Source organism: Ambystoma mexicanum, chromosome 1p (genome assembly GCF_040938575.1).
Source record: "Ambystoma mexicanum isolate Mex_15411 chromosome 1p, UKY_AmexF1_1, whole genome shotgun sequence".
Classification (NCBI taxonomy): domain Eukaryota; kingdom Metazoa; phylum Chordata; class Amphibia; order Caudata; family Ambystomatidae; genus Ambystoma; species Ambystoma mexicanum.
The window spans coordinates 838,086,030-838,108,750 of record NC_090921.1 but is presented as its reverse complement, the minus strand read 5'-3'; the positions used below and the strand labels follow the sequence as shown (position 1 = coordinate 838,108,750).

The window sequence follows — 22,721 nt, the reverse complement described above, 5'->3', positions numbered from 1 at the left end:
TCGCCTGATCTCTATCACTCCTTTCCTGAACAAACTCTTGGAAAAGCTGGCCATCGCTTTGCTTACATTACACACTGAATCACACTGAATCTGTTGGTTATCTCCATGACAATCAGTCTGGCTTCAGAGCAGCCAGAGGCATGGAAACTGCTCTCCCGAACACCTGTGAAGATCTGCTCACTAATCTTGACTCTACCCTTCCTTCTGTCCTCATCCTCCTTGACCTTTCCTCTGCCTTTGACATGGTTGATCACACCATCCTGATCAAACGGCTCTGTGAGAACCTGTGCATCATGTATCAGGCTCTGGAGTGGTTGACCTCCTTCCTCATGGACCGACCCTGCCAAGTCCAACTTGGATCTTTCCTCTCCATCAGCTCTCTCTCTCCACTTGTGGTGTTCCCCAGGGATGTATCCTCTCACCCTGGCTCTTCAATGTCTACTTTGCCCCTTTGATCCACCCGTTCTCTACCTTCTGCTCTAACTTAGTGTTATGCGGATGACACTCAGCTCTCTTTCGGGCTCCCTTCAGCCTCCTCTTCTCTCCCGCTCATTCCTTACTGTTATCCACGATTCCGGATTGGTGCGCCTCCAGTGATCACTGCCTTAATGCCAGTAATACTGAGATCCTTCTCATTGGCACCCCTGCTCCCGCTTTCCCTCTCTCACTCTGGCCGCCCTCCTTGGGGCCCCCTTCCTTTGCCTTCCTGTGAGGCAAAAAACCTTGGGGTCATCTTCGACTCCACTCTCTCCTTCTCTCCTCACTTCACAGGCCTTGCCAAGAAGTCCAACTACCAACTGCACCTCCTCAAAGGGACTCTTCCTTTTCTCACTTTCCCCCAGAAGCACACTGTCTCCAGAGCCCTGGTTCTCTCTGGGTTGGGCTACTACAACAGCCTCTTTCTCAATCTGCCTTCCGCTACTCGCCCTCTGCAACTAATTCAGAATAGGACTGCAAGACTTGTCCTTGGCCTCAATCACAGGAACCATATCTCTCCAGCCCTGAAATCTCTCCACTGGTTCCCGGTGGCTGCAAGGATCAAGTTCAAGAACCTCTGCATCGTCCACAAGGCTTTCTGGTGCAAGTACCTGCACTACATTCAACTATCTCTTCCAAAATACCTTCCCTCTCGAGCCCTTGCTCAGCTACTTCAAACCCAGCCTCAAACTCTGAGGGTCAGATGCTTCTCCAGGCAGAGAGTGGGGGGTAGATCTCCCTCCTTTGCAGGTGCCTCCCTCTGGAATGGCCTCCTGGCCCCTCTTAAACTTGAGCCGGACCACCTGAAGTTCCGGAAGCAGCTCAAGACCTTCCTTTTCTCCTCTGCTTTCTCTCCCTCTCTCTCTCCCCTGCTGACCCACCTGTATCTTGCACCGACTAGTTGCTTGGCTACCCTTAGAGTCTACTGTGTACCAGGCTCCTCCATGACCAGTCTGCCCTGCACTGCCTCCGGTCCTGCTGCGCACTTGGGGGCTGTAACTATTACCCAAAGTCCCCTGCCTCCTTGCACTTACCCAGAGCCGCGCTGCACTTACTCAGAGCAATGCTGCCCTGATTGCAATGCCCCGTCCCTCTCCCTGACACTCCCCCTCCTCCCTTCACCCTGCACTTTACATTGCAGCACTTGCACGATCTGAATGACACAAGGCCTAATAAGATTGCTTGTCTTCTCTCTGTCTTCCCGCGCCTAGAAACACTTGTGTACAGGCGCGTTATAAATGGCATATCATATCATATCATATAATTTGTAATGGATTCCTATGGTCCCTGCCTGCTTTTAGTAGGTCCTAAATGGAGGCGTATTCCACAAGAATCTCCATTAATGTTGCACCCAAATGAAAAGCTTGGGCATAAAGCGAAGTGCGCTTTGAAGACTGAGGAGGAAAGCTAATTCCACTTCATGCCCCTTCACCACATTCAAAGGGTTTTGGAAATGGGCTGGAGTGGTCAGTCGAGGAATGCATGCATTGTGCGTTGCTTTTACGCTTTGATTTACTGTTCTGACCCATATAAAATAACCCCCAATAGGTTCTTCAGAGCTCCTAAAAGCAGTACCTTTGGGAGTCCGGTGGCAATGCAGTTGAATGTCTCTTAATGTCCTCTCCTTCTCCCCTCTGTACACAGGACCGGAACGGGAACCAGCTGCAACAGAAAACACAGCAAGAGGTAAAGAGGGAGAGGGGAAAAGCCGATACAGCGGTGGGGGTGGGGGGGCTGTGCCCGATCACTCTGGGGCAAAGCATGGTCTACTAAGGCAGTGTCCATTCTTTTTGGATAATGGCCACCCTAAAAAGAGTTCTGTGTTTACCACTCTACATAAAGGCCATGAACCTCTAGAGCTGTGTTCAGGCCATCATTGGTTGGAGCCAGGCGCAAGTGCTTGCTCCTGTTTTGAAAATGCATCAGTCCTAAACACATCCCTCTTCAGCCCGCACACCTCTCCTCTAGCTTAACAACTCTTATGACCTTTCCCACACCACCCGAGGGTAGGTCAGGGGCAACGTGCTCGCCTTGGAAGCAAGACTACGTGGAGCAACACAGGTTCGATCCCTGGGTCCGCGCTTAGGTACCTCTGGGTATTAAGCGCGTTATGAATAAGAAATTACAATTACACCTCTCCTGCTATCTTTTCCCTCCCTGTCGTGTGTCTTCCATCTCCCAGTATCTTCAAACTTATTTCATAAACTGCCCCCTTTCCTCAGCTTGACCACAATGGCCTCTACTCGTCCCGAGCAAATATAAAGCCTGATTCATGGATTATTTGCGCCAAAAAGAACGAGATTTGTGCGCCATTCTGCCCGCAAATCCCCATTTGTTAAACAGGGATTTGCGGGCAGAATGGCGCACAAATCCCATTTTCTTTGGCGCAAATAATCCATGAATCAGGCCCATAGTGTGTTGCGCTGCAGTAGCCCAGCACGCAGCAAAGCATCTTGACACCTTCAGGGGACACTTAGCTTTACTAGATCATTTAAGTAAAATGATCGATACAATGCTATGCTAAGCTAAGCCCTCGCCCTAAGCTGTACCCCACCTCCACAGAAACAACTCCTTCACTTCCCCTAAGGGAACAGCAACCTGCTATTCAGTGAGGTCCAGTAATCGTGTAAATGCCTCGGCGATCCTTTTAGCCTCGCCCTCTTGCAGCTAGGGGGATTCCTGTTCCGCTTTCCTGGCTGCGTGTGTTTCTGCGCATTCGTAGAACTGTAGGCTCTCGAAGCCCTAGATTGAGGGGGGCAATGATCTGACATGCAGGTGGCTTGGATGGAGCACAGGGCTTCTTTCTTTCTTCTTAGCCCGACGAGTAAGTGGGAAAATGGGAAAGAGTAGGAAGGAGACGGTGAGCGAGAGAGATGGAGCGAAGATGGAAGGGAGAAGGAGATGGTGGATGAGGAAGATAAGGGAGGGCAGTGGCAATGAGGCCACCAAATGGGTCAGTGTCGCAGAAAGACCGTGGATCCAGTCTTGGTTTCCTTTTACAAGTCACTTATCAGGTGTGTTAGTCCAATTGGTTCAAGAGATGTGAAGACTAGCAGTCCCAGAATGTACTTTACATTAAAATCCAAGTATGAAAATAAAGTTGAATTACTTAGTCACCCCGTGCAGGAAAAAAGCATCCGGTGAAATACTCTCACTTCCAGGCCCACCCATCTTAAAAAACCCTGGCAATGTACATTGTGAAGTCTACAGAGGACCAGGAGGGAGATGCATGGTGCCAGGAAGACGTGGATGCGATTAGGAGGGCAAAGACAGTAGCCACAGAACCCATGGAATCATCTCCACTACTTTGTGTTTCTGCACGGGACCTCAGAATCTTGCTTCAGGAGTCTGTTTTTCCTCCCAATGATCATATAACTCCGCCCGCTACCCAAGAAGCGAGAGTGTAAAAGTCCCAAAAGTCCAGGGTATTTTCGATACATCACAAAGCGTGTTGAGACCATACAAATGGGAAAAGATGCTATATAAATGACCAATGCAAAACATAAACAGTCTGTAGTGAAGAGGGTAAACCTGCATTGCCATTCACATTGAGGCAAGAACATATGGCTGAAACAATGGTGCGACTTCAACATTTGCCACTGCCAGAGACCGGTCCCGAACTGAAGCAGACCATGAAGAGTAGAGCATATGGAAAAGCACAGGAGGGAAGCTCACAGACCTGCAAGCAACGCTTGGGAAAAGGGATTTAACAGGGCTAAAGACTGAGGACCAGGTTCCAAAGACCCAACGAGTAAGGCTGAGCAGATCAGCCCAACAAAACAGGCCAAGGCACCTTGGCAGGTACCATTGAAAGCATGTAAGAAGTGAAATGTTGCATGTTGGTAATCTGCCGAAGCACACAGCGAGCTGAGCGAGTATTTGAAAACTCAAACTCTGCAACTGGGGGGGGTCCCAATGCCCCAAGCAAACTGAAAAAGCCTTTAAGTACACAAGGCGTTGCATATTGGGTGTCTGAGCCCCAAACGCCTCCCCGTTGAAAAGGTGCACATCGGAGCGATCCAGTCACAGGTTGCATGAAAGAGTAACAATTTGGTAAGGATGGTTGGATGTGACGACTAAGACTTAGCAAGATCTTAACCCAGCTATGAGTGCGCTTCCTAAATAAAGAGATGCTTTACTAATGATGTGTAGTTTGTCGCCTGTGTCCACTGTCATATAGTCTGTAACAACTGGTAAAGTTCCGCAAGTCACTATAAATACCCAGTGACCAACCGAAGTGCACTCCTTTTACCAGCATAAGTAGATAAAAAGCTGAGTTGGTCCTACAAAACTTTGAAAGTGTATATGCAGGTTTCACCCAGATATCTGCATAGCAGGACAGATTTTTGGAACTCTACCTACAGAATCTAACTCGTGGGATGAATGAGTAAATGTTTATTTCTGTCACTCAGAAGTAATCTTCACGCACAATAACTGTAGAATAAGAACATTCTAAAGGGCATTACATATATTAATATTGAAAACCGACTGAACTCGTTTCTCCTGTTAATTCTAACAAATTTCTCATAGAATATTGAAAGATAGATTTAAGTGCTTTTCTGCATGTCCAGTCCGTTTTAACTCCTATCATTTGCATTTCTGTACAATACTTGTAGTTTATTTTCCATCATAAATGTTGACTGCAAGTACCAGAATGCAAAGCGAGTTGAGCGAAAAAGCCACGGCTTAATTAGCATTGTTAAAACCCAGAGCATGTGTTGCGTTTTTTTTTTTTTAAGAGGCGGGGGCATAAATGCATTTTCACTGAACTGGTAATTGTGAGCAGAGTGAGTGAGTCCAAACCATTTAGGTGAGTTTCTGGGTGTGTAACCTCTGAGAATTTTGAAGTAACACGTTGATTTAGTGCGTTTTTGCAACCAAGGTTTCAGAAGAATTGGGTAAGAAGGTCATGCAATCTGCAATCAATTCTGCAGGAGAACTCCATAAAACCTCCACTAGATGCAGGATGGCAACAGCATATGCAAGCATTCCACACGTTTACATCCGGCTATGTCTTAAGAAGAACCAGTAGGATTGGCTCAACGATTCCAGACAGTACATGCCAGAATTGCCACATTTACTTGCCGGTATAGCCCCACAGTGTGTACGTCCCACAGCATTGCCATGTAAAACACACGGTCATGCTGCCACTGTAAAAGCATGTACATGCTGTCTGCGTTTAATATATGCCATTATTCCTACTGTAAAATCCTGCCAGCATGCCTCTGTAAAAACTCATTTTTCATGATGGCTGTGTGCCAAAATATACTGCAATGCCACTGTGAGAGCACATGTTCATGCTAGCTGTGCCCAATGTATGCCTGCTTTGTCGCTCTAAGAACGCCTTTTCTTTTCTCTAAGTAACATCCAAGTTACTTTTGTGGTGTGCACTGACCGGGTTGGTGGCAGTGAACCGATTTGAACCTTTTCCGATTACACACCCGTCCACCTTAATTTTTACTGTGCTAATGCCTTTTTTGTGTACGATGATTTTCCCCGTAAACTCAGTTCTTTGTGCCGTCGTCTTTGTTGGCTCTCTAACTTGCCGTTTAGGTCAGAAGTTGCCTTATGAGCAAGGGTCAAGTGCTAAAAAGAAAGTGGGGGGACTCATTAGCATACCTCTTGAATATGGCGTTACCAGAAAGTGGAGGCACTCATTAGCATACCAATTGAATGTGGCGTCACCAGAAATGAGCATTTCAAGGTGCCCTCTGAAAAAGTGGGGGGACTCTGGAAATAAATTGGGGACTCTGTCCACCCGCGTGTACCCTCGACTTGAGCCCTGCATATGCGGGCATTCACTTTTGCGGTACTCCAGCCAAGGACACCCCTTGGGGGTCAGGGGTGTGTGTGTGTGTGCGCGCGTGTGCTGAAACTGGATTTTGTGACTGTCTGACCTCAATATACACTACAGCCCGGGCATGTTCTGTTGCTGAGCAGATTGTGAGCTGGCAGGCTGTCCGTGGTTGTTTTAATGTTGCAAGTACCTTTCATTGGTGAGCTGGGGCCGCCCTCAGCTTCAGTTCTGGATAAAAGGAGAGGACCTGGAGCCATATGAGATTGTTCACCATGAGGTCAAAGCATCTGACGCGGAAGGACTACCAGAGAAGTGCTGGATGACAGCTGAAGTGGCTGGCTTTGGCAAAGGCAAGCACTGCCTACAGGAACCCCAGCATTCAAGTCTACAGGGAAGACCTAATCCGGGTGTCTTTGTACTCTGGACCATTGGGACCATTCAGGTCCAAAGCCCTGCTTGATAAGGTCACCTGCCTGTAAAATACGTGAACTCTGGAAAGGGTAGGAATGGACTTCTAAAGGATTATTCTTGTGCTTTAGAGTATCGTAGCCATTTAATGACTTGAATCTGCATCTCATCTTTTCTCTCCCGCTTAAGGTATCTTAGAGCAGATATTTAAAAAAATTATGTATAAAGCAGAAGCTAGAAGCATCTCCTACATATCCCACGTCACCTAATAAGCAGGAGCTGCCTCTAAGGAACCAACAGTTGGTACATAGCGAGTTGCAAATTGAACTTCCACATGAGGGGCACACTATAACCCTTTGCCCATTTTATAGATGACCCATTGTTCTTAAAATGTCTTTATAATTGTTCAAATTTTCGTTGAGGCCCATTCGCAAACACAGAGAGTTATTGTCATATGGCCTTTTTATGTGGGACCAGTTCTCGATAATCAAAATGAGCTCCTCGTAGATGTTGGTGCCAAGCGAACCAGGAGTCCATGGCCCTCTCTTCCCCTTTTAATTCCAAAGTACCGTATTATTCTACTCATGTTCTGTGTGCTGGTGTGCCTCTGTCTCTGACCTTAAACCTGGGTTTCTTGCTTCTTTCGACAGACAATCGTTCAGAGGTTGACCAACATCTATGGATTCCTCTTAGGGTTGCAGGTCTGTATTTATATTTGTATTTTATATTTATTGTAGAAAGCAGAATATATATATTTTGACCAAAACACCTTTTGGTTGACAGAAGGACTCCAATTTCTGGGTGTTTTAATATTTGTAGAACTATTGGGGGTAATACAGAACAACCACCATTGGCGAATAGTTATATTTTGTTATGTCAATACTTCTGTACTTGTGTGGACAAGTTGTGATATTACAAGACTAAACTAGAAGAAAGGCATGGGGAAGGGGAGGGGATGGGGACAACCAGGCTCAGACAGGCGGGTGGGAGGAGATGGGCTGCAGGGATGGGTACAACCAGGACCACAGAATGACAGCAGCCAGCAGCAGTCCTAGTTGTGTAGCCACAGTTTGCATTTCCACTTGTGTACATATATTAGACCCACCGGAAGTAGATGTACACATGACATCAACATACTTGGGACTGTGGGATCTGCAAAGCAAGGTGCCGATTGCTCCAAGTGGGAATAACACTGTGACCAGCATCTGTTTCTATCTTTGTAGGCTGTCGCGGCTCAACAGGACACCATGATCGAGCTGCATCTCCAAGACGTCAGTGAGAAAAAGGAGAAAGAGAAGCTGGCACGAAGCAATTCCAGGGACCTGGGGATGGGCGATGCCCTCGGCAAGACTGCAGACAAGCAGGCCACTGAGCTGACCCTTCTGCAGCGGCAGCACACGTTTCTGCAAGAGGAACTGCAGCGCTGTCGCAAGCAATGCGACGACAAGACGCTGGAGGCTGGGCTGCTGGAGGCGCGCCTCAGGGAAAGTGAACAGGTGCGCACACGGCTGGAACGAGAAGCAGAGGAGCTGAGGAGGCAGGTGGCCTGCCGGCAGCAGGACCTGGTGACCGACCACCTGAGAAGCCACAAGACCTTTGACCCCCGAAGGCGCAGTCTTCCTGCAGGAGATGCGCTGTATCTAAGCTTCACCCCCCCACAGGTACAGTGCACTGCTGCGGACACATGTACAACACGGCTTTCACTCTGCCTAAGAGGCTCTGTGTACACCTTACAGAATTATTTTACTCCAAACTTTAAAAAACTGGGATAAAATACTCCTAGCCCCCCCCAACCTCCTTCAGAATCCTATCTGGAGCAGTGACTGTACTGCTCCATTCTCTAGAAAGCAAATGTTCCAGCTCACGAGACGGCTGCGCAGCAATGCCTGTGTAGCTGGCATAGAGATGGCAGCCTGTGCCAGGCTCATGCGGGAAGATGACAAATTGCTCAACAGGCACCGTCCATGTGACAGGAAGTTTTAGACCCGAGGAACACGGTCTAAAACGGAACAACGCACTGGCGGGTGTGGCATTTCAGGATCCATGTGAAGCCATGGGCAAATGGGAATAAGCTGACCCTTGGGCGATTTTCAAAATTCGTTTACTCCCACTGTTTATTTACAGTGGTGAATTTGAGTGGAACCGAAGGACTATGCACTAACTACCAACATTAATGATCACTTAACGGCTCCATATGTCAGCAGATTTAAAGAGGTGCCAGAATAAAATGGATAACAACTCGGGCTCAATAAACCCACCCTTTCCCATTGAGGCAGGCAGAACAGTGTAAACCTAGTTTGGGTGTCATGATTTTGTTTTCTAATCGTTACCTTAAATGGTGTATTTTGATTGTCCTAAAATGGGCGTTCCTAAATTCTTGATGACCCCTCAAGCATTTTCGTTTTGTATTATTACTGTATCATCTTCTCTGAATACATCATTTTAGTAATAGTAATTGAGCAAAACAGAAATTCAATTCGATAGGCAGGCCATAACCGCACATTAAACTCAGGACACTTTGTAATGGTTAGTAATCACCAGGCTGCAGTCACTTCAATTGAAATGGGCTGAAGTAAAACGAAGGTGAAAGCAAAGCCCAGGAGTGGAGTAGGGTGTGCCCTCATGATATGGATTCCTCAGGCATCCCGACTCCTTGTGAGATGCTCCTTGGCTCCCGCGTGGGTCACTTGCCCCTCATCCTTAGCTGCTATGGTCCTTCGCACATCAGGCTCCATTTTGGTTTGGTCCATCGCCCTGTGTTCCTTGGCTGCCTGGTAAATCACTCTCCTCGGGTCCCTCGATCCCTGTGGGTCACTGGTGAAAAGAAACATTTTCTGTGTGCTGCTGCTGCCTAAAGTTCACCTTGAAATCCAAAAATTCCAAAACACTTGCATGGTGTGACCATGCAAGCAAATTCAGTACTAATTGTAGAAAGATATGGTAAAAATAATCACTTCAAAATCATTCTACCTCCCACCCTAACAGACAAAACATCTCGACACACAACTCCTCCACTGAAACCAGACAGATTACACCACCCAACGGCATATGTATGCACCACATTTCTCAAAATGTCACATTAACCCAGCACTGACACACCAACACAACTCTCCACACACCTTTAACACCACTCTGACAGGCACCACAGACAACCTCACAAAACATTTATGTTGGCAGCCGGGAGTGCACGCTAACCACTGGCGCAGAGAGCTTACAGAATATCTAAACCCTACTCCCCACAGATAGCCCTGTCTGTCCACATTCTCATATACCAGCATTGCACCAGGAACCTCGCCCCGCTCCCTCTGCTACGATGTTAATGCTCTACCTCACCTTGTGCAGAGCCTGAGTTTCCTAGAAACTGTGAAAATGGCAGAGGACGTGCTGTACAAGACTCTATAACATAGCATCACAAGGCATAGAAAAGAGTTTATCCATTCTCCTGTGGGCAGTACTGGGGACAGCCAACAACAGTTGGGTGACTGCCAGCAAAAGGGGTGGAAATGTATGTGTGCTCTGCCACATTTCTCGCGCTATAATAGAATCTCTGGTGCACTGACTGACAGGTGAAACTATATATCTGCCTGTCAAATCAAGCGGTAGAGGACTTTGGCGGAGTCAGCGCAGCAGTGATGCAATTCCTGGTGGCACCCTCGGGGGCCACTAACAGAGGAACATGAGCGGGAGACCATTATGTTCCTAAAACCATTAAATTTGCCCCATTGTGAGGTGATTTCTTTTTTGAGGTAGTTGTTTTTGTGTGAACTTAATCACTTCTAAGGACCAGTGATTGCTCTTAAATCACAGTGAGGTTAAATGATATTGTTGCACAGGACCACACACTTTGGTTAAACAGTGATGCAGGGTTTTTAACACACTCTGAAATGTAGGCACTTGACCACATACATACCTTTCAAGCATTACTTGGCACCAATATTTAAGTTTTGGATTTCAGGGCCTACAATAATAGTATCTAAAAGAGATTACTTGCAAAATACATACATTTCTAGACAAATCAGCCTCACAATGTGTAAATCCTCATAGAAACAAGGTAAGCTAAAAGAATATCACTGTAGAAGTGGGTCGTCAGCCGGGGAAGCGAAGAGGGAACCAATATTACTGCAGCGAAATCTCCCAGAGAAGTGGTATTGGGGTGATTTCTTTCATGAAAATGTGTAAAGCAAAGAATTGATCAAACAACCATAACTTCTTCTTAAAAAAGTATAAAAGCTACTACCAATGTTTTTAATACACACATTTTTGGAATTGGGTGTTTGAAAAAGGTTGGAATTTTTAATGAAAACATTGTCAAAGTTATTATTGATTGAGTGCTGCAATCTTTCTTTACCAGAAGTAAACCTTTCTCGCAAAGTGAAATTTTTGCACACATTTTTTCTCTGCAAATGTGCAGGCATACAAAATGTACAACTTCTCAAAGTTTGTGAAGTTTTGTTTCCCTCAAGTTACAATGCACTTTGATAACGTTGTTCTGAGCAAAGCGGCATTGTATACATTCTGCACTGGACAGTAACATACGGAAGCATGTTTTGCATCTCTTAGAAATGTAATACCTTTGTCTAATTTGTTACTAGGTCACTACAGACAGGAGAGGGCAAAACATTCAAGATATCTCAAACATTGCCTTTGACTTTCACATGGACCATGATTGTTCTGTGGATGATCTCAGTGATCTTTCCGTACTGGATCGGCTACAAGAGGTTCCCGAGACAGATGTGCCTTCTGAAGAGGAAAATGGAGGACCGCACTCATCTCCCTCCAGCCCAAGAGGTGAGTCTTTGCACCAACACCAGAACTACGTGGCATTGATTAAAGAGAAGCTTGTAAGTTCACATTATAAGCACCCAGTGAGTGTGTTCCCCAGTTTCACACAGACATGAGTCTCATAGGGTGTGAGAAAAACAGAGGAAATCAATTGCAGCCATGTTAATGTGGCACATTGGATGTTGGGGACCCTGGATGAATACCAGGCAGAGTTTAAAGAGAGATGGAATACTGATCTAGCAGAGAATGAGTAGAATCTATGGCACTCAACTTGAAAGCCATATATTTGAGAGTCACAGCACTACGTATAAAGTGTCAAGTTGGAGAAGTACATTTTGAAAACAATCAGAAAATGGGTTACTCTAGAGAAGATATTAGCGAAGGAAAGCACACAGTTTTCAAGTATATTTTATTGCTTATAGTGTCAACCTAACTCAAGAGTAGTGGAGCTCTTTACAGCGGAAGTATGTCAGCGTTGGGTTTTGCATTTTAAACAGTTGGCTTGTACTCTTGGTGTAGGGAGGGCCATATTTGTATTTGTCCGGCAGATATTGCTGAAGAAGCCACATGTTTAGTGTTTTGTGGAACTGGAGGATGGTGGGACCGTTTAGAGCCACTGCTGGGGTTGAGTTTCTAGATGGTCGGAGCATTGCAGGACAAGCACTGCTCGTGAGTCTACTCTTCCCCACGTGACACGTGCGAGTATGTCATTCAGTCCTGATTGTATGCTTTGTATTCTGGAACTTGGAGTTTTGTTTTTACCATTTTAAAATTCAGGACCAGTCCTAGAATATAAAGATAAACCAGGACCAGATGATGTAATAACACCTGGGGGAACTTGAGAGTTCTGAATGTTATGTTATGTTATGTTATTTTGCACTTATATAGCGCCTTATATACCATTGGTATGGTCTGAAGGCGCTGGTAGGTTGAACGCCCTTGGGAACCGCAGTTCAGATCAGTAGAGAGAGTAGGGAGAGTCAAAAAGGTGCGTGTGAGCACTGGATATGTGTGCAGCTCGTGCGGCACTTGTGTAATAGCTGCTTCTTATCGGTAGGTGTGGTGGTTGAGAGATCAGGAGAATGTGTTCGTTCTGGCAGGATTTATCCGGAACGGATGTGGCTGCGTTAGGCCTGAGGAAAACGCCTGGCTGGGGGTGTGAGACCAGCAGTGTTTACATAGAATGATGTGGAGTAAGCGGCGGATGTTCGTATGAGAACAGTTATACCGAATGGTGTCATAGTATCACTGTGTTCTAGTTGAGTGGTGATGTAAAGGAGAGAGTAAGCGTGGTGGTGTGATATGATGGGTTATATGCTTTTTCAATGTGCAAACTTCTAAATGCAACTTTCCAGAGAGGCTACTGGGCGAAACTTCTAAGTACGATTTTCCACACAGAGGCTATTGGGTACACTTCCAAATTCAATTTATCAGAGAGGCTATTTGGCACACTTCCAAATGTAACTCTCACAGAGGCTATTGGGTACACTTCTAAATGCAATTTTCGCAGAGCATCTACTGGGCACACTTCTAAATTCAAGTTTCCAGAGAGGCTATTGGGCAAACTTCTAAATGCAACTTTCCAGAGTGTCTATTGGATACACTTCTATAATCAACTCTCACAGAATGCTATTGGTAGTACTTCTAAATACAACTTTCAAAGCGTGGCTAATGGGCATACTTCTAAATGCAGCTTTCACAGAGGATATTGGGCCCATATCTAAATTCAGTTTTCCACAGAGAGGCTATTGGGCGCACTATTAAAATCAATTTTCCAGCGAGGCTATTGGGAACATTTCTAAATTCAATTTACCAGAGGGGCTATTGGGCACACTTCTAAATGTAACTCTCACAGAGGTTATTGGGTAATTGGGTACACTTCTAAATTTCACAGAGGGGGTATTGGGCACCCTTCTAAGTGCAACTTTCACAGAGTGGTTATTGGGGACACTATTAAATTCACAGCAAGCTTATTGGGCATACTTCAAAATGCAACTTTCCAGAGTGTCTATTGGGCACACTTCTTAATGCAATGAGAGGAGGTGGTGGATGGAGCGGCAAGGTCTGGAGGGGGGATGTGCGCTAGAATCTGGCTGTTTACAGAACTGTGTGCCATGTTTTAATAGGTATCTGTATCAGTACTATATCAATGCAGTGTCTGGGTGCATACATCATGGTTTAGTAATCACTGAGACACTAAATACTGTTCTTTCTATTCCGTAATTGCCTTTACATGGGTTGTGTGCACATAGCTCAAACCAGAGGTGTAACATGTGATAGTGGGCTGTGTATACATCATGCTTCATACCAGATGTGTTCCATGATCTGCTGGGTTGTAGACACATCGATCATACCTGGTGTGTACCCTGTTGTCTTGGGTTCTTTGCACATCGATCATATCAGTCGGGTGTTTTGTGGTCTTGGGCTGTTTGCATATCGATCATACCAGAGACATATCGGATTGTCTTGGATTGTGTGCACATAGACCAAACCAGAGGTGTGTCAGAGAGAGACAGCGAAAGTAGCACAAATGGAGCACTGCCTAATCATTCAAACAAACCAATCATATTCGATAAATACAAACTTTCCGCACATTGACAGAGAGTAGGTCCTGGCAGGTGGACCAAGCCCTTTTAAAAGGGATATGTGTTCGGAAGGAGCAGAGGTGTGGAGAAGAAGCATTGTGGAGTTGAAGAGAGATGAGGGGACAAAGGAAAGGTAGCGAGACATCAGGAGGGAGAGGTGACCAGACATCAACGGGAGGACGAAGGGGCATATCAGGAAGCGGGGCCGTGAAGATAGGAGGGAGCGGAAGGAGTACATCAGAAGAAGGTGACTACAGACAGGAGGAACAGGGGAGGAGGGGTAGAGAGAAGGGACCACCTGCAAAGTCTTAGGCAGAGAGAGGAAAATATTACACGCCTAAAGTTGAGGATGGTGTGAGGAGAAAGCATGTGGAGAAACACCAAGTAGATTAAAGGAGATGAGCGAGGAGCATTATCTCAGGAGGGGTGACAGGGAAATAGAAGACGGTTCCGATGGAACAAGATCATTGCAGAGACGCTAGGAGGCCTGAGGTCAGGTGTCAAGTACCTGGTCGCATTTGGGCTTGCAGGCATGGTGCTTCGCTCCTGGACCTTCTCCTGTTCTCCACTGTTCCGGTAAGTGGTCAGTATGGCACAGGGGCCGACCTCCGGGGTCCCCTCTGTGGGGAGCAAAACAGAACAGGTACCCAGGGGGTCGACTCCTCACACCATGGGCAAGCTGTTCCCAGATTTAGGTGGCATACAGACAGCACGAGACGCTGGCCGGGAAAGCTGGATCGTCGGTTGGGTAGCAACCACATTGGAACAGCGTCCGTAAATCCAGAGGCAACCAAATGAGACCAGGCGAAGAAGAAGGTAGCCTCAGAGCAGGTCAGACCAAGACAAGGCAGCCCCAGGGAAGGTTGGGCAAAGGCCAGGCAGGTAGAAGGCAACAGGGAATTGAGGTAAAGAGGAACGAAGGAGTAACAGGAATAGAGCAAGAAGCTAGAACAGGATTGCAAGGCAGGGTGAAAAAAAGAGACTGGTGAGCAAATAGCGAAACAAAAGCTCAGCAGCATACCAGTGAGCGAACTTACTTAAGAGTATTAAGATGGGTCTGTTCCCTGCCGAGCCAGGTTTAAATAGTGCGGCTGCTCCCATTGAGCGTTCATCGTAGCGGATGCTGTTGCTATGGCAATGAGCAATGCCATTCGTGGGGCTCATGTGTAGGGAAGCAGTGTCTTGGCCCCGCGCTTACACGCTTGACAGAAACATGCAGCACCAGTACTGGAATTGCCACGAGGATCCCCGTCCCTGCTTTGGAGCCTAGGCAGGTGCCCCTCGCCATGACCTCGCTTGCACAGCCTCCAACATGTGTACTGCCAATCGGTAAGATGATGCAGGCCGCAGCAGTGACCTGCTCGGGGCATGGCATCAGGTGGGGTTGGGAACCAGTGACCAGTCTTATACTAGGCATAGAAGAACTTCCCTCTAGCCAGTCTGACTGGCCCACAGCCTACGAGAAACTTTGGGGCTGCAGCCTGGTGGTTCCCAGCATCATCCCAATAATTGCCAAGATTTGTACAACAGAATGTGTGATCCATGGAACAAGACCCTTGTTTGGAAACATTTTCCTTTTAAGCCTCATTCTTTGAGACCCTCATTGCCTGGCTCTTTTGGTTTTCCCTTACAACTTTTTGCTGGTGAGATACTTTTTCTACCCCACTTAACACTGTAGAGGAGAAGGTCTGATCAGTTCTTGAGTCTGCCAGTACAGAAGTGCCCATGTGTACCTTTTTATTTACAACATTTCTAAAGATCGATTTTCACCTAAGCCCTGTGGACAGATTCTGAGAGGCCATCCTATTTTGATGAACAGCAACACACACTTTAATGTCTACACATCACTTTTTAACATACTATAAGTGTAGCAAAGCAAGTCAATAAAGAAATAGAACCAGGAACGTAATCAATACTTTGAGAAATAATAGGTTAAGAATAAAGGAGTTCACAAACACCATAGAACACCTTTAAAAATAAAGTACTATTCATAAAATGTCCTCCTCTACCTAGAAAAAAGGGTCCTAGTGCCCTTAGAGTCAGTGGTCCCTATAGTGGTATTTTCAGGAGACAGGTAGTCGCTTTAGGAAGATTGAACAAGTGTTGGCTAGAGCCAACAGGTCATTTGTAAGTGTTCCAAAGTTCAGTAAAAACAAGAGGAAAGTCTTTAGAAGACCCTCACCAAATCCAGTTCCAGGGGAGGATAAAGGGTCAAGACACCACTATTCAAGGCAAGGCAAGGGAGAGTGAGAGCTAGGACTTTATGCCCATAGAGCCCTATGGAAACAGGAGGGGCGGGGGAGGCAAAACAGGTATATTTACTCATCCCCTGTACCAATTCACTTTGGGTCCACCGTAGGAGTTCCTGGAATCACTGGGTCTTCTGAATTTGTTTCTGGGTTCTGTTGGATAAAGCCCAGGGATCGCTGGCTCAGAGGTTTTTAGGCATTTCTCCGGGTCCCCACTAACAAAGGGCTGGCCAGAAACAAAGTGGTTGGAAATAGGGCTTGGGGTTGAGGCAGCCAGCCAATCAGGAGGCTAGGAATGCGGATTGAACCGCCGGTGAAGGCCTGCGTTCCATTCTGCCTGACCACCATCTTCCCCCCACCCTCCGTCCCTGTTTATTATTCTTTTTCATTCCCACCTTGCCCCCCTGCCTAACTGACCTTATTTCGGCTGCAGCGGCACTCGCCGCTGCAGACACACCTTGCCCTCTGCTACTGACAGCCATTATGAAAATGGAAGAGGGTCTCCGAAGCTAATCTGCCCCACCCCTTTTAAAGGTAAATTCTGGGGAGTAACGTAGGTTGTTTTATGATGTAAGTCTCTTCCATCTCGGGTAGGGTACTATCCTACAGCGACGCAATGCCTCTGGGCCTTTTTGGGGTCTGCACAGTATAAATAAATGAAAGTAGAGACGCTCCAAGGCATTCCGTTCACGGAGCGAAAATACTGTAAATTAGCCGCGTCCCCGCTGGGACGGGTGCTAATGGCCTTTTGTACCCGTTCCACAGGCATCAACGGGGGTAACGGGCCGAGGCACAAGTTAACTGCCCTCTAGAGTAGCCCAATGGCTTCCATATTGGTACATTGGGCTAATAATGCGGTAAAACTAGCTGCACCCCTTCTGAAGCCAAAGCTGTCACATGCCTACTCTGCAACACAAGTGTAGGGTGATAGAATCACCCTAGATCCACAATTGTGGTGCTTAAACTGCACCCTAGTATTAGGAGCCATATGAGCTACCATAGGAGAGCACATACAAAATGGCTGCACTGTCAGGGGGGGCTTATGTAGATGTCCCTCTGGCCACAAAAAAGGTTGGAGAACCAGTAAAACCAACAGGAAGAAGCAAAAGGGTTAGGGTTCCTGTAAAATTGGACAACTGAACCCCCTAAAAACGGAGTACTGCCCCAGTAATATATATTGTGTTACTGACCTTTTGTGCCTTGAAACACTAGTGTACAGGTGTGTTATAAATGACTTATATCATACCCTGTAGTCGAGCTTTATATAATGTGCATTATCCTTGTTAAATAAATATATATATATTTTCAATATATAATTTGTGAACAACCTTTTACTTTTACTTGGCTTCCCATGTGAATTATCTAATAATACCCCATACCAATGTCTGCTTCTCCTAAGAGTGAATAACCACTCAGACACACTACCAGAAAGAGTTGGTATAACCTTTGTTGAAATCCTGCGGGTACATAGCAATGATGGTGTAGAAACTGCCCTTCAATGAGGTAAATCAAGATAACACCAAAAGACAAGGAAAGAAGTATCATGGTCACCTACAAACACCCCAGACTGTGAATGACTAAATGACTAAAACTCCAAGGATTACCAGGACTGAAGCACAGACTGTAGAACTGTATAGATCCCACAGAACCCTCTTCTTTTGTCTTCTTGTTTGGGGAGGGGGGGTTGGGTGGGGTTCAAGGAGAACCCTCGTGCTACTTTGCTCTAAACTGATCCAGTTAGTGTTACTCAAAAATACATCAAAGTATTTCCGGCTTCATGTCTCTCATTGATCACCACCTATGACACAGCCTATGCCTTAACAGAGGCGTAGCATGTTGATCTGGGCTGTGTACACGTAGATCCTAGCAGAGGTTTGTCTCGTCTTCCTGTCAATGGTCCCTTGCATATATATTTTCCAATGACTGTGCAGAAATCTCTTCTTTGAGTTACACGATTCTGATATTGCCATTTGTATCCATATGTAAAAGAGAGAGACAGATGGGTACGCATGTTTATTTTGGTGGATGGGACCCCCAGCACATGGGTAAGCTGAAGTATGATTATGAAAATGTGACTGCCAAAAACTTCTAGGCCTATTTTAGCACATATTTTGTCAAATAAGGTTAATCAAATCAAGTTGACCTAACCCTATGGCAAGTTGTATTGAAAGACGGAATGGTAATGTCAGAAATTAACAAACTATATGGGCCTGGTGGTCATTATCTGACACCATATGTATGTTTCACACAGTGGGTGAAGTTATTTTTAAAAATGTTTCAGAAAGGTTGCCCAATGAGGATATCCCTCATTAATATTTATGATGAAAAATGTGCATACATTTAGAATCATTGTATGCAAATGTAACTCATGAATATTAATGAGGGGTATCCTGAAAACCCATCATGGATCTGGACTTCGAGGCCTGGAGTTGTACAACCCTCATTAGACATTCTGTCGCTTGATTGGCATGTACCTGCATTCTTGATGTGGCCGTGAACTTGTGCAACCTACGTGAAGTTGTGTTTTGAGCATGTGCATAAAATATCTTATATAGTTGATTCTGTCCAATTAATTTACTCATGATTCTACCTGTTTCAGACTTTCAGAGAATGCAGGACATTCCAGAAGAGAGTGAAAATAATCAAGATGCAAAGGAAGGGGGCCCGGAGTCCACCACATGCTAAAAGAAATGGACTTATAAGATGACGGACTTCATTTAAAACTAGAAAATAATTTATCAAACTGCTGCTCCTTTAAGAGAAAACTGCACCAAAAAAAGTTGCTACAGCTGGGTTGAGGGACGAGCTAGGATGAGACATTCCCAGGAGCCAGCAGTGAACTTTTAACACACGAGAGCTCAATATTTTAATTGTCTGCTGTGTCTTCTGCTGTCCTGCTCATCTTGCGTTGCTGTTATCGGAACGGAAACTTTCAGGGACCGGGGTTGTAATCCCATTTCTCTGTTCTACAAGCTGATTTTTAATTTATTTATTATTTTTGAAAAAAAAAGAAGAAAAGACTTAAATTATTGATTTCCCCCGGATGAGAGGAAGCTTGGAGCTGGAGAGGGGAGAGAAGCCTGGCTGCTTCACGTCTTGTCTGCGGTAGAGTTGCCCAACTTTGCATGGTCCGTATAGTTTCAAACTTTGGGGGCTGTTGGATATCCCACTTTTGGCATCCCTTGCTCTTCGGTTCGCATACTGTAACGATGTTCGTTAGAATCCACAAGGTTGGTTCTCGGCTTGCATGTTGCAACAAAAAAAAAAAGCTAAAAAATCACTATTAAGGATTTCTGTGAGGCATCTCTTTAAATTCAAATGAAAATAGCTTTACAAGAAACGGATCAGCCATACCCTTCCTAGACCTTCTTGATAAACAGCACCAATGTGATGTTATTTTTTTCTCTTTGGCGGTATATGAGAAGGTATGCAAGAAAGGCGATGGACTGTTGAGCCCAAATTCATTAGAGAATATCAACTAGAAAACCTATTTGTACCTTCCAACCTGATGGGTCCTGATGAAGGCTACATTGGGGCTTGTCGATGGACCCTCCTAATCTTTATCGAATATTTCCAGGATATGAATGTATGGACAATCGAGATGCCACTGAAGTCCTTGCAGACAAATGAAGTGGGGAGAGGGACTGCGACGAATGTGGGGTAGGAATGTGCAAGGGGCTGCTTTAGTAAAAACACCCCTCGTGCACATTCACCCGTACCCCAAGAGCTGAGCCGTGCCTTAAAATGATGTCCTTTCTGCTCCCGCAAGAAGAATCTTAACAATGTTTTTTAAACCTCTGGGTGCTTCATTGTGCAGGGATTGGGGGGGGTCACCTGCCCTCCCTAAATATGCCACTTTCTACGTTTCATATTGGAGAAAGTATCTTTTTTTTAGGTTTAATCATCAATGGTGCCGCCTCACCAATATCGTCTTGTAAACCTGCTGCATGCAGCCTTGTACTGTGGACACTGGACGCTCACCTTTGAATGTTTGCAAATAGGGGCCTGCGGTTCCATTATATTTCCAGACTCAAATGTTTTTGTTTTTTAAAAATAAACTGGCAGAAGTAGACACAGAAGGGCTCCTCCTACGTCCAAACATTTCCTTCAATAAAACAGTCTATGCCCTCTGTGGTGTGTGGTTTGTTTCTGCTTTGGTGGGAGGTCGGTGCACAGCTGCACAGGCACCTCTTGTACAAAATACATTGAGAATATGTATGCTTAATTTACCAACCTTGAGCTGAATGAGGAAAATGCCATGTCCTATGTCACTGAGGCAGCAGATGCTATGTTGTCCAAGAAGATAATGAAATCAGGGGGAAGTTTCTCATGAGATCAGCAAGTTGGTTTCCACCTTGGTGCCGTGTCTGTCAGGAGTGGTTGCTCCAGCAAGCGAACAATAACCAACATTTTTCATACGATGTGATCGGGAAACTGAGTCTACCCCGAGGCACCCTTTCCTTTAGTGATGTCACTAAGATGTGAACAAAGCTCCATGCACTGTGTTGAACAGCAACAGGAAAAGGGCAAACACATACCACCTGAATTGACTACTGTTATTGGCTAATTGAGCTAGCCATGAGGTGTTCTTACCGTGATGGTCTTGGGCTGGTGTTCCCCAAGTTCATGCGTTTGTTTTGCGTTTTGCAGAATAGGAACATTGAAGCAAACTATGCTTTAAACAGGCCCACCCTGAATAAACTACCAGTTCAGGTTTATACACTTGCCTTAAACAATGTCTGCTCCAGTTTGTGACACCCTTTTCTCAGCAGACATACGATCTATTCACATGGTTTGCAGGGTATAGCTGCAAAACCTTTCCTTCCCTCAAAAATATAGGGGTTCATTATGAGTTCCCCGGTATTCTGCCGGTAATTCCGGTGGGATACCGGGGAACTACGTCCCATCTCCGCCGACCCAACATTACTGGGCTATTACTGATGGCGGCGATGCCAGAAACTTCCCATTCCATGGAGTCAGGTAGGACTCCATGGAATTAAGGTTGCCTGAATCACCGGCACCGTTAGTGATTCAGGGATGAATCTGCCGGCCAACTCGTAATGAGAGAGATAGTCTGTCAAGCAGAAGCAATCACACACAATGCATGAAGGAAAGTCAAACGCCTACAAGTCCAGTCATCTGCGTAGAGACCACTAAGCCCATCAGACCACTCATTGCTAGCCCATTATTCGCAACACAGCCTCAGACATTGTGCAATCCTTCACCTAACCTGCCCATAGCAAAAGGGCCTTGAGTGCCTTCTGGAAGGTGAGGTGATCCTCTATGCCATGGATGCTAAAAGGGACAGAGTTCCATATTGTGAGTACTTGGACGGAGAATGATCCCCTATTCTGGTAGATTTGGCGGAAGGGATGACAAGGAGGGGAGCTGTGCCAGATCTCAGGTTTCGGATGGGTTTGTAAGAGGTGAGCTTGTGTTGTAGATATTCTGGGCCTGTGTTGTGCAGAGCACAGTGGGTGATGCACATAGTCTTGAAGGTTGACTGTCGCCCAACAGGGAGCCAGTGCAGGACACGGATGGCGGGTGTGATGTGCTCTCTAGGGCCTAGGGCCAGAAGGAGTCTGGCTGCAGTGTTTTGGAGTCGGGGGTTTTTTGAGGTTAGGTGCAGGGGCGCCCAGGTATAAGGAGTTGGCATAGTCTAGGCGAGAGACGACGATGGTCGTGATTGCGGCGACTTTGCTAGGAAAGATGTCGGAGAATGCGTAGGTGTCGTTAGCAGGATTTTGACAGTTGATGTGATGTGATAGTGTCAGATCTGTGTCCATGGTGCATCCAAGGTTCCTTACTCCATTCAAGGTAAGGGGAGGCGTGTAGGGAGGGACTGCCAAGGGGTGGGTTGGGGAAAGAGGGCAGCCTTCCTGCAGATCATGATTTCAGTTTTCCAGGGTTGAGAAGAAGGTGGTTAGGAGTCATCCAGTGGTTGATTTCGGTGGGGCATGAAGCAAGGTTTGGGGAGGAGGTTGAGGTGTCCTTAGGGATGTTGAAGATCATTTAGTGTCATCTGCTGAAGGCGTTTTGGCCAATTTGTTTGTCTATGGAAACGGTTGTTTGAGATAGGTCTGTCGTTGGTCAGTAGAAGGGGATCATGGGAGGTTTTTATGAGCAAAGGTTTCATGTGGGATGTCTAGACAACTGCTGGGGACATGCCTGAAGTGAGGAATGTGTTAATGATAGATCTTGAAATGCTGCCGGCACAGGTTGAGGAAATTATATCTTTTAGGGAGAGATGGAAGGCAGGGATTTCCAGGAGATCCTGAGAGACGGCTGCTGGCTAGTAGCTTAAGGAATTCAGGATGGGAGAGAAGGTAGAGAAGAGCGGGAGGGTGGGTCTTTGAGCCCAGACGTGGGTGCACGGGGAGCGATGCTAATTTAGCTTCGATGGTGCAGTTCCTTTCCACAACT

General features: G+C 46.1%; 1 protein-coding gene across 8 annotated transcripts in view; it reads left to right on the top strand.

Annotated features, from left to right (window-relative positions):
- The window catches only part of ARHGEF2 (Rho/Rac guanine nucleotide exchange factor 2), a 1,257,231-nt gene extending 1,236,803 nt beyond the window's left edge, over window positions 1-20,428 (top strand). For all 8 annotated transcript variants that reach the window (XM_069652802.1, XM_069652804.1, XM_069652803.1 and 5 more), the window contains 5 exons: window positions 2,122-2,163; window positions 7,333-7,383; window positions 7,906-8,343; window positions 11,275-11,470; window positions 18,898-20,428. In XM_069652802.1, the coding sequence (XP_069508903.1) occupies window positions 2,122-2,163; window positions 7,333-7,383; window positions 7,906-8,343; window positions 11,275-11,470; window positions 18,898-18,983 (813 nt within the window). In that variant the 3' untranslated portion in view covers window positions 18,984-20,428. The remainder of the gene's footprint in view (window positions 1-2,121; window positions 2,164-7,332; window positions 7,384-7,905; window positions 8,344-11,274; window positions 11,471-18,897) is intronic.
- Window positions 20,429-22,721: the final 2,293 nt, after the last annotated feature.